A 13,228-nucleotide genomic window follows, 5' to 3' on the forward strand; every position below is an offset into this window, starting at 1 on the left:
GGGCGGCGCTTTTCTCGCCGCCGTCCCAAATAAATCGGGCGCGGCTCCTGCGCTAGGCCCGGCTGCCGGGGGAGCCGAGCTGCTCCCAGGCCGCGGGTAGAAACGCTGTGTCATATCGGGGCTCTCGGGACTCCCCGTTTTCCGCCCCTTTTCTTCCTTTTTTTCGTTGCTTATTATTTTTCCCCGTCCCCCTCTCCCCCGTGTGCCGCCCGGGGCCGCTCGCATGGCCGGGCAGCAGCGCGCCCGCTTCACCCGTCGGCAAGGAGGCGAAGAAGGAGGCTCGCCGAAATGATGGTGCCATGCAAATTTCCCCCGAAATTACCATAAGTAAACATTTGAAGCCTGGGCTAATAAAATCCCATCTGTGTTACTTCATATCGAGTTAGTAGGGAGCTGCGATAATGAATTTTGTAATATCTCCCGAACAGACATCTCAATCAGGCGCTAATCCCGTGATTTTACTACCCAAGCCTCGCCGGCCGGGGCAAGCACGGAGCCTCCGCGGCCGCGCATCTCCCTCCGGGCAGAGAGCCCCGCCGGTACCCTCGCCAGGGCTCCTCGGGCTGGGGGGCTGGCGACCCTCCTCCGCCTCCCCCAAAAATGAGAGGCGGAGGGAGGGAGGCCGAAGCTGCTTCCCAGCGGGGAGAGGCCGCTCGGGAGATGCGCGGGTCGCGCTGCGAGGCATCTCCTGGGCAGCTGGGCTTCTTGATTGCTGCTACTACTCTAATTGTTGCTGTTGTCGTTGTTATAATTATTATTGCTATTATTATCGTTGTTATTATTATTGCTATTGTCGTTATTGCTGTTATCGTGATTGCTGCTATCGTTGTTTCTTATGTATATGCCTTTTTCTTCACGGAGAGTGAGGAAAGCACACTTTTACCAACCCAGCGCCCTTCGTCTCTTGCAGATACCGGGTAATGGAGTCCAACTGCCGTAAGCTTGTCTCGGCCTGCGTCCAGCTAGGTAAGCCCCACACCATTTGCACCGCGGACCCCGGTGCGCAGCGGGGCGCGCAGCGCGGCGGGGATGCTCCGCTGCTCGTCGCCGCGCACCGGCCGCCGCTTGCCAGCCCGTCCCCCGTGTCCCCCCCCCCTGTCCCCAGGGGTGCAGCCGGCCGCCCCCCGGTCCCGGTGGTTGCTCGGCGGCCCCTCCGCGCCCCTCCGCGGGCCGGGAGGCTCCGCTGCGCTGCGCGCCCTCCTGCGCGGCACCACGGCGCCCTCTGCTGCCCGCACCGCGCTGCGCGCCGAGCTGCGCGGCCCCGCGCAAGGGGGTAATAGGGGGGCTGCGGCTGCAGCTCCCCAAAAAGTGCGATCAGCGCTCCCCCCCCGCGCACGGCCGGTTTGGGGTTTTCGGCCCTTCCTTTCGGCCCCCAGCTCCCCAGCCCCAGAGGTCGGCACCCCCCTGGCGCAGGCACCTCCCGCGCCCCTTTTTGGGGAGCCGGGTGGGCGAGCCCGAGGGGCGGTAAAGCAAAACAGCAATGCAAACACATTACAAAGAAGAAAACAAGCGCTCTGTATTCCGAGAGACTGTTTAATCCAAGATAAACGTAATTTTGTTTAAATAAAATATATTAACCTGAATTAATAATACGGGAAACTAGACTGAATTAATAATGTACGTATTCCTGGTCTCGTGGTTAAACACTTCCTCGTAAGAACACTGCATTAACCCTGTTTGGCCAAACAGCTCGCTGTTGCTCGAACAACATGCAGGCGTTTGGGGAATAGCCACGTCCCATCCCGGTCCCACCCTCCCGCCGGGACCCGGGGCGCGGTTTGGTAGCCTCTCTGCAAGCCCCGGGAAGGGGAAGAAATGAGGCTAGAGGAAGGTTAGCGAGCGAAATCCGGGGTAATTCCAAACGCGGAGGCATTAGGAGCCAATAATTTTTAATCCCGGAAACATACGTGATATTAAATCGGGCGCAAATAGGCTTTACCGGGCCCTGGCAGTTCTTCCCTCCGCCCGTAATAAGTGTTAAATAATGTGGAAAGGAAGGGTGACATCGCTTTATATATGGTTTGGAAATAAGAAAGGCCTTTTTACCCTCCCCTGACTTCTCCTCCCGCTGAACAGGTGGTCTTAATCAAAGCCCTTAGCGCGATCTAATGGGAAAGTGGGGACCTTTCTGATATAATAAATTTATGAGCCCTTCCACGCCAGCTTTATTCGGCTAAGTATTTATAAAAGTAATAGCCACATATGCTCCCTGACATGGTAACTTTTACTTCCCCTGCCGAGAAACAAATGGTTATTTTCTTAACCATCAATTATGAAGCCGGATTATTGTCGTACACGTAAAATTTCCTGCCTCGTTACCGTATCAGGCAGCCTGCTTTTCTACCCGTCGGGCTGGAGGGGAAATCTCTATCTAAACACCTTTAATGCCATTCATTAAGAGAGAAGTCTGGAGTAACGCCGGGCTGCCTGGCCCCCAAAGCCTCCCGATGTGCGGGTGCAGATCTGCAGCCGCCTGGGCACAACCAAAATCGCGATTTTTTTCCTCCGATTCCGATAGGGTTCAGCCGCGTTTTGTTATTTTTTTTTTTTTTGTTTGGTTGGGATTTATTTTTTTTTTCGCCTCTTTGCTTCGCTTTGCGTTTAATTACGGAGCGCCCGTTGATTCCGCAGTGCCAGGACTTCGGCTTTAACGTCAGAAAAGGAAAAAAGTCTCGTCCGTCTGTCGGCCCGATATAGGGGCAGGGCAAGCGGGCAGGGATTTGGGGGGGGTGCCCTCTTCTGACAGCGAACCTTTTGGGAAATTGCCGCTGCGGGGAGGTGATTGCGCAAAACAGGCGCACAAGGCGGGCAGCCGCTCGCCGGCGCTATCGCTGATAACGGGGAAAATGGGAGATTTGGGGGCAAAACAGCGCTTCTGCGGGAAGAGGGTGAGAAACGGAGTGGGAGCTCCCCGGGGTGCGGCGAGGCTGCGGGAGAAGCGGCCCCGTGGCCGTCTGTGAACGGGGGGCACCCGAAATGCGGCGGGATGGAAATAATCCTGCGGCGAGGGGGTCGCCAAAAATCGGCTTCTGGGTGCCCGGCCCCGCACGGTTACGCCTCGGGAAGCACCCAGCGGGCTGGCAGGTTTCTGGGGGTTTTATTCCGACAACTTTTAGGTGGGGAAGGGGGGAGGCTGAAATTACGGCCGTGTGCGCGGAGTTGTGCGTGTGGAAGCCGAATTCGTTGGGTGCCCGAGCTCTGCCGGAGGAATCCCTGCCTGAAATCGATAACGAGGGGACTGCTGAAGCAGCAGCCTCCCGAGATAAAGCGCTGAAATTACATACCGCCTTGGAGCACCAGCCGGCATCGCGAATTGATTGTTTCAACTCTTTTAACAAAACAAAATCGTTCCTCGGGCTCGCTAGGCACTAACTTAGCACCGCCTTGAAAAATGAAAAAATAAAATAAAATAAAATTAAATTAAAAAAAAAAAACAGCGCTGATTCAGCTAGACCTCCGGAGAGAAGGTGCCCGATGCCCTGGTGCAGCGGGGACCCGGTGGGCGCCCAGCTTGGCCAAAATAGAAATGCAAAATACAAGTTATTCGATGCGCTTCCGACGTGTAATTTCTTTTTTTATTATTATTTTTTTTTCTCTCTCTCTCCCCGCCGGCGTCTGAGGATAATATATGCAGCAGTTGTTAGCCTCACTCCAGGGAAAACTAAATGTATAACGAAAGCTTATTCGTGAGTAGGAATATACTAATGGAACAATCTGATGTCTTCTTAATCCTATGTAAAAAGCTCTGTAGTCTTCCTAATATTGACTGAATGGGTAATTAATGGCTCTTCATCTCGGAGAATACCCGGTAATCCGAGCTAGGCGAAAGACAACAAGCCAAAGGTAAAAGACAACAGGACTAGCTGGAGACTCCACAGAAGAACCGATTTATCCATTTAGGAGAGTATTACGCCTCGAAACAATGATCCCATAAGTAGATAAAGGAAAAGTGGGAAAATAAATACCTGCGGGCGGCCCCGCACCCCCCGGCACGGCGGCAGGGCTGGCACCGGCGGCGGGAGCTCGGGAAAACCCTCGGGAAAAACAGGATAAAGTAGCATAGGGTAGGGTAGGGTAGGATAAAGTAGGATAGAGTAGGGTAGGATAAAGTAGGGTAGGGTAGGATAAGGTGGGGTGGGATGGGATGGGATGGGATGGAATAGGATAGGATAGGATAGGATAGGATAGGATAGGATAGGATAGGATAGGATAGGATAGGATAGGATAGGATAGGAGAATAGAATAGAATAGAATAGAATAGAATAGAATAGAATAGAATAGAATAGAATAGAATAGAATAGAATAGAATAGAATAGAATAGAATAGAATAGAATAGAAGCAAGCGCGGCCCGGTCGGTATGTGGGTGAGCCGAGCCCAGCAAGAGAAAAAAAATTAAAAAAAAAAAAAAAAGAAAAAAAAAATAGAAAAAAGACTTTTGACGTTTTAATTGAAACCTTTACCACTAATATATTACTTGGGCGACTACAATTAGGTTGTTTTTCGGTTGGCTGACAGCTTTTAAAATATGATTTCACTCGGGAAATAAAAGCTTCATGTGAGCTTATAGGTGGGTATTTTTGGATTTCCGTGATTTATGGTCACCATGACAACTACCGCTGCCGGGTGGCTCCCCTCCTGCCCGGGGTGGAGGAGTTTCGCCCTTCTCCCAAAGGGGAGGCCGGGGCCCCGTGTTACTTTTCCCAAAGTAACTAAAGCTGTATGAATACAAGAAAAAAAAAATAGAAATTGGGCTCGTTCGAAAGCTGCCGGGGGGGCTGCGCTCCTTACCTGAGCACCCCAAAAAGAAAGAAAGGAAAGGGTTGGGAGCACCGGATCCCCCATCCTTGCTTCCCCCCCTGCCCGAGGGGATGCCCGCGGCCCCCACACGGTGGGGAAGGGCCCGGGGGGGGTCTCTGGGTGCAGGAGCACGGCGGGATCGGGAGGCTGAGGAGAAACGGGGATCCGGTTGGTAAACAACTGGTGCGGAGCGGAGCCGGATTCATATTGACTTAGTTATAGGTCATCTGCTGCCGGTGCAAAGGGAGGAAATATTTACTTTACACATATACTTTATGATCTTGGGGGAATTAGAGGAAATTCAATAAGAAAACGGCTAGAATCATTTTAAACCCCCTATTTAAAAGACTTAAGCAAATTAGAGTCTTATCAGATTAAAATCCACTACAAATGTAAGAGCATTGTCTCCGTCGAAACGCTGTGGGGTCTGAGGGAAGAGATTCTTTGCCAAATCTCAGGGATAAAAACACGTCATTTAAACACCAGATAATGAGCAGAATGTAAATTAATTTAACCTTCTTTACTAACAGCCCCCGCGAAAGTAATACGGCTAATTCGGCGATAAGTAAGGAGGGAAGGGGAGGATGCGGATCTCCCGGGGACGTCGGCGACCGAGAGGGGGAAAGGGGAAAAACAGCGGGCGCGGGTGCGGTGATGGGGATGGGAATGGGGACAGGGATGGGGATGGGGACAGGGATGAGGATGGGAACGGGGTTGGGGCTGCGCTGCCCACCCGGGGGCGCCCAGCCCCGCGCCCCCCTCCCGGCCACCTCGTCCAGCGCCTCTCCCTCCTCGCCCCGCATCCCCCGCCGGGGCGCACACGGGGTCCGGGCTCTGGGGGCCGGCAGCCCCCCGAGGGGCTCGGGGCTCGGCGTGGGGATGCCCGGGGGGGCTCCGGCTCCCCCCGGCGGGGCGCGGGCGAGGCGGGGCGCGGGGCGGGGCGCGGAGCGGGGCGGGCGCGGAGCCCCGCGGAGGGGCGGAGAGGGGCGGGCGCGGGTGACGTGCCGAGCGGGGAAGGCCGCCGCCGGTTTAAGATGTCAGGCCAAGAGGGAAGCGGCTGAGCTGATGCGGTGCGGGGCTGGGGGCGGCGCGGCGCGGGTCCCCGCCGAGCGCCCCGCCGAGCGCCGCCGAGCCCCCGCGGCGGGACGGGGGCCGCCGGCCGGGGAGCAGCGGGGGCGCCCTGACGGCTCTCGACGGAGCGGAGCCCCCCGATAGCTTGCCACCGTGTCCGTCCCCCCCCCCCGTCCTCTCCCCCGTCCCCGCCAGCGGGGGCTCCCGGCCGCCCCGCCGCTAGCCCCCCGAGCGGCCGCGGGTGCCCCCTTGCCCCCCGACACCCCCCGGCGCACGCACGCCTCCTCCTGTCATCCCCCAATCCGGCGTCCTGTCGCCGATGAGCTGCATGAAGGACCCGTTAAGCCTGGAGCGCCTGGGAGCCGGGACTAAGCTGTGCTCCTCCTCACCTTCCTCCTCCTCCTCCTCTTCGTCGTCTTGCCACCACCACCACCAGCCCGCGCTGGCCATGGCGACGGCGCTGGCGCCGGGGCAGGCTCGCTCCTCCCTGGAGTCCGCCAAGCACCGGCTGGAGGTGCACACCATCTCCGACACCTCCAGCCCCGAGGCCGCAGGTAAGAGGGGGCGAGCGGCCGCGACCCCGAAGTCGCCCCCCTGCCCGGGAGCCCTTCGCAGAGCCCCGGTTCCCAGCCCCGGTTCCCGGCGTGTGGGGTGGCGGCGGGGACACGTCGAGGGTGGGCGAGTGGTTTGGATGCAAGGGGAGAGCGGTGTGCGTACAGACGGGCGAGCAGTGTCCATGTAGAGGGCGAGTAATGTGGATACAGACGGGCGAGTAATTTGGATACAAATTGTCGAGAAGTGTGGATGCGGACAGGCGAGTAATTGGGATGCAAATGGGAGAATAATGTGGATGCCGACGGGCGTAATGTGGATACAGACGGGCGAGTAATTTCGATACAAATGGGCGAGTAATGCGGATACAGAAGGACGCGTGATTTGGATATAAATGGGCGAGCAGCGTGGATGCAGAGGGCGAGTAATTTGGATACAGAAAGCGAGTAATGCGGATGCAAACGGGCAAGTAATTTCTACACAGAGGGCCAGTAATTTGGTTAAAAACGCGTGAATAGTGCGGGTGAAGAAGCGAATAATTTGGATACAGACGGGCGAGTAGTGTCCGTGTAGAGGACGAGTAGTGTGGATACAGCCGGGCGAGTAGTGAGGATGCAGAGGCGAATAATTTGGATTGGGACGGGCTAGTAGGGTGTGTGCGGGGGCGAGTAGTGCGAATACGAACGGGCGAGTAATGTGGATGTTGGGGGCGAGTAATCTGGATTCAGACGGCCGAGTAGTGTGGATGCGGGGGCGAGTGATTTGGACACGGACGGGCGAGCAGTCCGGCCGCAGACGGGCGAACACCGCGGGCTCGGGCGGGCGAGTGACCGGGGCCGGGGGGCGAGCAAGCCACCGAGCCACGGGGCGGCCCCGGCGGCTGCTGGCGCCCCGCGGGGAGCCCATCCTTGGGTGCCGACGGCGGAGGCCCGGCGGCGGAGGCCGTCCCCGCGGGTTAATCATTTACCCAGCCTCTCTCGGGGCGAGGCTTCGGGGGCCGAGGTGAACTCGGTTTTGGTCCCGTCGTGTTTTTTTTTTTCCTACACCCCCCCTTCTCCTCCTCCTCGCCCTTGCAGAGAAAGAGAAGAGCCAGCAGAGCAAAAGCGAGGATGCGGGGCCCGAGGACCCCTCCAAGAAGAAGAGGCAGCGGCGGCAGCGGACTCACTTCACCAGCCAGCAGCTGCAGGAGCTGGAGGCCACCTTCCAGCGGAATCGCTACCCGGACATGTCCACCCGGGAGGAGATCGCCGTCTGGACCAACCTCACCGAGGCCAGGGTTAGGGTGAGTGCCCGGCTCCGGCCGGCGGGGGTCGGGGGGGCGAAGGGGAGGGGGCCGAGACGTTTGCAGCTGCTTTCGATTTCGGGTTGTACGCCAGCTTCAGAGCCTTTGCACAAAAGCAGCGCGGAGCGGGACGTTTCTGTCAAGGCGAGACAGATTGGGATCTTTCTCTCTCTCTCTGGACTCCGGCTCGCTGCACGTTTCGCCCTCGCCGTGCGCCGCGTCCTGCTCCTTTTGATCGAAACCCTAATGAAAACATTAGCCAAGAAAGCGACTTGGAACAGGCTGCAACCTGCGCTGCCTCTAATGAGAAAAAGATGTAAAATACACAAGGGCTTTCGCTTCACTCGGAGGCGCTCCCGACGTGCCCTTCCTTGCGTTTGCTCCCGCGGTTGGTTTCACAATTCGACGAGCGCCTCGCCGCCCTTTCCCCCCTCCGAGATTTATGGGACCCAGCGCCGCGCTGCACAGATCCCCAGGCCAGATCCTGCCCGCGTGCAAACGCTGCGGGGAAGAGGAAAAAATATACATATTAAAATAATATTTTGTAAAAAACAAAAAAGGGCTGAACCCCCAGATTTTCGGAAATCCCACCTCAATCCTTCTCTCCGCTTGGAGCAGGGCTACAGGACAGGCGCCGGGGGCTGTCGGCTCGGGGCAGCCCCGGCCCGCCTGGGACCCCCCCCCCAGGCCAGGGGGGGCTCGTGTAAACACCCGGGGGGGCTCCAATACACACAGCGAGGCTGCTGCCGGCGGCTGCCCGACGGATCAGACACCCAGATGTGGATTGGGAAAGGGCACGTTTCCCCCCATTGTCTGCGGGGAGGGTCCCTTAGATCTTCCTTAGCACGTTGTTAAAAGGCGATTTTCTTCTTCTCCTTTTTTTTTTTTTTTTTTTCTCCCCCTTTTTTTTTTTTTTTTTTTTTTTTTTTCCTTTTTGCCAAAGAGCAGTCGAACAAGTTTGTTTAGAAGTGGTTTTCGGCTCTGGAAGCTTTCGCTCAGGAGGAACTTGTAGCTTTAACAAACTGAAGCAACGATTTATTAGTTGCTGGCTTCCTTCTCCCTCCCCGTAATAGGAAACATTGCCTTAAAATTCCGCCGCTTTCCAGGCGTTTTGCCCTCGCTTTTGCACTTTTTGTGTTTCCCCTGGACGACTGCAGTTTGGAATAAGCCAAGAAGGGAGGAAAAAAAAAAAAAAAGAGAGAGAGAGAGAGAAACGAACAAAAAGCTAAGGAGCAGAGAAAGATGCGGCGCGGAGCGGGGGGCCCGGCCGTGCCCGGCGGCCCCGGGTGCGGGGATGCTCGGGGCCGGGGCAGCGATGCCGGGCTCCGTGGAGGAAGAGGAGGAGGAGGAGGAGAAGCCCACGGCCACCTGCGTGTCTGTAGGGCACGGAGATGCGGGGACGCGGCCCGGGCTGTGCTGGTTGGTGATGGTTCCCCACTAACCCGCGTCTCGCATCTCCCTTCCCTCTCCCCCCGTTCCCAAAGGTTTGGTTCAAGAACCGCCGAGCCAAATGGAGAAAGAGAGAAAGGAACCAGCAAGCCGAGCTGTGCAAAAACGGCTTCGGCCCCCAGTTTAACGGCCTGATGCAGCCCTACGACGACATGTACCCCGGCTACTCCTACAACAACTGGGCGGCCAAGGGCCTGACCTCCGCCTCCCTCTCCACCAAAAGCTTTCCCTTCTTCAACTCCATGAATGTCAACCCTCTGTCTTCTCAGAGCATGTTCTCCCCTCCAAACTCCATCTCCTCCATGAGTATGTCTTCAAGCATGGTACCCTCGGCGGTCACCGGGGTCCCCGGCTCCAGCCTCAACAGCCTGAATAACTTGAACAACTTGAGCAACCCCTCCCTGAATTCTGCCGTGCCAACGCCAGCCTGTCCTTATGCTCCTCCGACACCTCCGTACGTTTATAGGGACACATGTAACTCGAGCTTGGCGAGTCTGAGACTTAAAGCCAAGCAGCACTCCAGTTTTGGCTACGCCAGCGTGCAGAACCCCGCTTCCAACCTGAGTGCGTGCCAGTACGCCGTGGACAGACCCGTGTGAGACGCAGCAGCACAAAACACTGCATGGGAATCCCTCCCCAAACCCCCCAGAGACTGAGAAACGCGCTAGAAAGTGATGGGCACTGGAGAGAGGAGAAAGGAGGAGAAAACAGAGAGAAAAAAAAAAAAAAAAAAGAAAAAAAAAAAAGAGAGAGAGAGAGGGAAAAAGGAGGGGGGGAGGAAAAAAAAAAAAGGAAACCACTGAAATAAGATAGTTCCTTTGTTTTCAAAGGACCTCCTACAGATTCTGAGATCTTTCGCTAAGAGTATTTCAGCAGTTACAAGGACATATATATATATATATATGGACAAATGTTTGACTGGATATGATATGACATTTTAATGTTACTATAAGCTTGTTATTTTTTAAGTTTAGCATTGTTAACATAAAAATGACTGAAAGGATGTATATATATCGAAATGTCAAATTAATTTTATAAAAGCAGTTGTTAGTAATATCACAACAGTGTTTTTAAAAGGTTAGGCTTTAAAATAAAGCATGTTACACAGAAGCGATTAGGATTTTTTCGCTTGCGAGCAAGGGAATGTATATACTAAATGCGGCACTGTATGTTTCTAACATATAATTATTAAAAAAAAAAAAACAAACAAAAAAAAACATTGTGTGAATATCAGTTTTAGAATAGTACCTCTGGTGGATGCAATGATGTTTCTGATATTGCAATGTAAAACATGCCCTGTGTATAACATTTCGTACAATATTCTTGTTTTCCTTTTCAGCGAACATGACAAATGTGTTTTATTTCATGGGAGTAAAAATATACAGCATACGCTTTTGTCTGGATTTTTTTTTTTTTTCTTTCTGAGGGGCGCAGCCGTGACTCGTCTGCAGGGACTGACCGGTCGCTGCCACGGGATCTCGTTCCCCGAGACGGATTGAGGGGCACTGGTTTAGGTTGTGGGAATAAGTGGCAGCAGTTTTCGCGTGGAAAAAAAAAAATATAAAATAAAATAAATGTATAGATAAAACTCACGCTGAAGTCGCATGCGAGAAGCGCTGCCTCCTGTGTGCGCCGGGCGGCCGGGCTGCCACTGCTCCCCTGCGCAGCCCCGAGAAAATGGATTATTTTGACATCGCCGGCCTCGAGAACTGCCAGCCCCGAAGTTGCTGTATCTCGAGCATAAATTTCTCCCGCTGTGAAGGAAGCTTTTATTACATTAAAGGAGAGGGAGGAGGGGAAGGGGGGGGGGGGGGGGGCGAAGAAAGAAAAGAAAAAAGCAAAGCCAGTTTGCAAACAAACCGCTCCCGTGCGAAATAATCTGTCCCCTCGGCCGCCCCCTGCGATCACCTTCTCCCCGAAGCGGGGAGATCCTTCATGTAATATTACATTTCTGCTTCCAAATCCCCTTGCAGACATTAAGAGAAACAAAGAGCAGCCCAAATAACCGCAGCCCCGCCGAGCGCGGGGGGTGAGAGGTTAGCCCCGAGTTTCCTGCGGCTCGGCGCTGCAGCGTGTAGTTGAAGGGAAAGGTCGTGCTCTCGCGTGTTTTGTTTTAAATAATAGTGACCCATTAATTCTAAACCTGCTTGTTCGTGAAATTATACAGGATTATAGTTCGCCAGCTCCGGACAATGAAGGCAAATCAAGATGAATTGCCGCTCGGCCCTCCCATCGGCTCGCAGCCGGGCGGCCAGGAGGGGCCGGCGGGGGCGGGGGGCGGCCGCAGGGACATCGCCACCGCCACCACCACCGCCACCACCACCGGCAGCGACATCGACACCGGCAGCGACACCGGCAGCGACTGCACGGGGCGAGGTGCGCGGGGGGCGGCCGGGAGCGAAGCCCCCGCGGCCTCCCGGGGGCCGTCGGGGCGCACGGGGGCGGATGGGGTGCGGGGAGCGGGGTGCGGGGTGCGGGACCTCCCCGTCCCCTGTCCCCTGTCCCCTGTCCCCCGTCCCTCCCCGCGGAGCTGGTTTCGCCCCCGAGGCCGGAGAGACCCGGAGGAAGGGGCGGTGGAAGGGGGGTGCCCACCGGGGGGGCCCAGGATGGACGGGGAGAGGAGCGGAGAGGGGAGAAAAAAGAGGGGAGAGGAAAAGGGGAGAGGTCAGGCCCGGCGGCTGCCCACAGAGAAACCTCTCCCCAACCCAAAAGCGGAGTCCCCAACCTCCTCTCTTCTCGTTTTCCCTTCTATTTATTTATTTATTATTTCCTACTTTTTTTTTTTTTTTTCTTTTTTCTTTCTTTTTTTTTTAATTTTTCCCGGCCCCCCGCCTCTCTCCGTGCTCTTTTCCCGTGTGCGAGCTGCGGGGTCGCGGTGCCGCTGGAGCTGCAGCCCCCGATGCTGGGGGGTGCGGGGGGGGGTGGGTGGGGGAGGAAATTTGGGGTGTCCCCCCCCTTCCGAGGCCGCCTCTCCGTGCCTCGCCGCCTCCCCGGCGAACGCCGCTCCCGTCGGTTTTCCTGCGCCGTGTCAACACCTCGCCAGGGTGAGTGCCGGGGGCTTGCGAAAATGTCCCCCTCCTCCTCCTCCTCTTCCTCCTCCTCCTCCTCCTACCGGGGCCGGGGACGACACCGGGGGCCGGAGACAGGCGGGTGCCCTCCTGCAGCCCCCCCCAAGCCGGGGGTGTCGGCTCCTTGCCTTCGCCCCGCCGCTCTTCTCCGTGCCATCGGCTATTTATAATCCTCCCCTCGCTCCATAAACTGCCTGTATATATATTTAGAAGACGTGCGTGCACGGAGGAAGAATATACATATCTTATATATATATATATATATATACACGTTTGGAATAATATATGTACCGTTTCCGGACCAAAAAAATATTGGATCAGAGTTTTCCACTCTACTGTGTAATGGCTCAAACGATGAAAAATCAACGTGACCGCTCAGAGAGGACATAAATCACTCCGAGTGTAATCTGAATTTCTCTTTCTCCCCCTAGCTGAAGCCTTGAGGGTCATCATTTTTCTGCGCCACTTGACCAAAGATATAATGTTTTGATTAGGTCGTAAATCAAAATCTTGGGTTGTGTGGTGTTTTTTTTTTTTTTTTCATTCTTTCTTGCTTGCCTTTTTTTTTTTTTTTTTTTTTTTTTTTTCCGGGGGTTTTCCTCCTTATCAGCGGTGGCAGTGTGAACCTGGAACAATGGAGGCCGTAGAGAGGAGGTTGGAGGGGAGGGGTGGAAAACACAACGAAATGGGGACTCTGCACAACGCCCGCTGCGGGAAGCAGGGGGCGGGGGGCTCGAACTACATCCCCCAACCCCCCCAGACCCCCAGACACCCCCCCCGGCCCTCGGGGAAGGCCGCTCCCGGCCTCCCGCTGCGCCGTCTGCCCCCAATCCACATCCCCACGTCCCGGCGCGCAACCCCTGCGCAACCCCCGCGCAGCCTCCGCCGCAAAGCCGGGGGGCTGCGGGGCTGCGGGGCGCCGAGCCCGCTGCTCTCTTTTGTTTTCGGCCGCCTCCCTGGCGCACTTTGAACCCTGGCGGTGTGCAGGGAGCAGCCCCGCTCCTGTCC

The 13,228-nt window shown here is 55.9% G+C and overlaps 1 protein-coding gene across 1 annotated transcript; it reads left to right on the top strand.

The window, feature by feature from the left end:
• The first annotated feature begins 920 nt into the window (after positions 1 to 920).
• Positions 921 to 9,751, top strand: PITX2 (paired like homeodomain 2). The gene is made up of 3 exons (XM_032187236.1): positions 921 to 966; positions 7,498 to 7,703; positions 9,188 to 9,751. Exons 1-3 carry the CDS (start codon positions 921 to 923, stop codon positions 9,749 to 9,751), a joined length of 816 nt encoding a protein of 271 aa, XP_032043127.1.
• Positions 9,752 to 13,228: the final 3,477 nt, after the last annotated feature.

This window comes from Aythya fuligula, chromosome 4, assembly GCF_009819795.1.
Source record: "Aythya fuligula isolate bAytFul2 chromosome 4, bAytFul2.pri, whole genome shotgun sequence".
NCBI lineage: Eukaryota > Metazoa > Chordata > Aves > Anseriformes > Anatidae > Aythya > Aythya fuligula.

Coding starts and splice junctions, on each gene's coding strand:
- PITX2 (XM_032187236.1), top strand. CDS start 921: ATGGAGTCCAACTGCCGTAAGCTTGTCTCGGCCTGCGTCCAGCTAG. Junction 967..7,497: donor CTCGGCCTGCGTCCAGCTAG/GTAAGCCCCACA, acceptor TCGCCCTTGCAG/AGAAAGAGAAGAGCCAGCAG. Junction 7,704..9,187: donor TCACCGAGGCCAGGGTTAGG/GTGAGTGCCCGG, acceptor CCGTTCCCAAAG/GTTTGGTTCAAGAACCGCCG.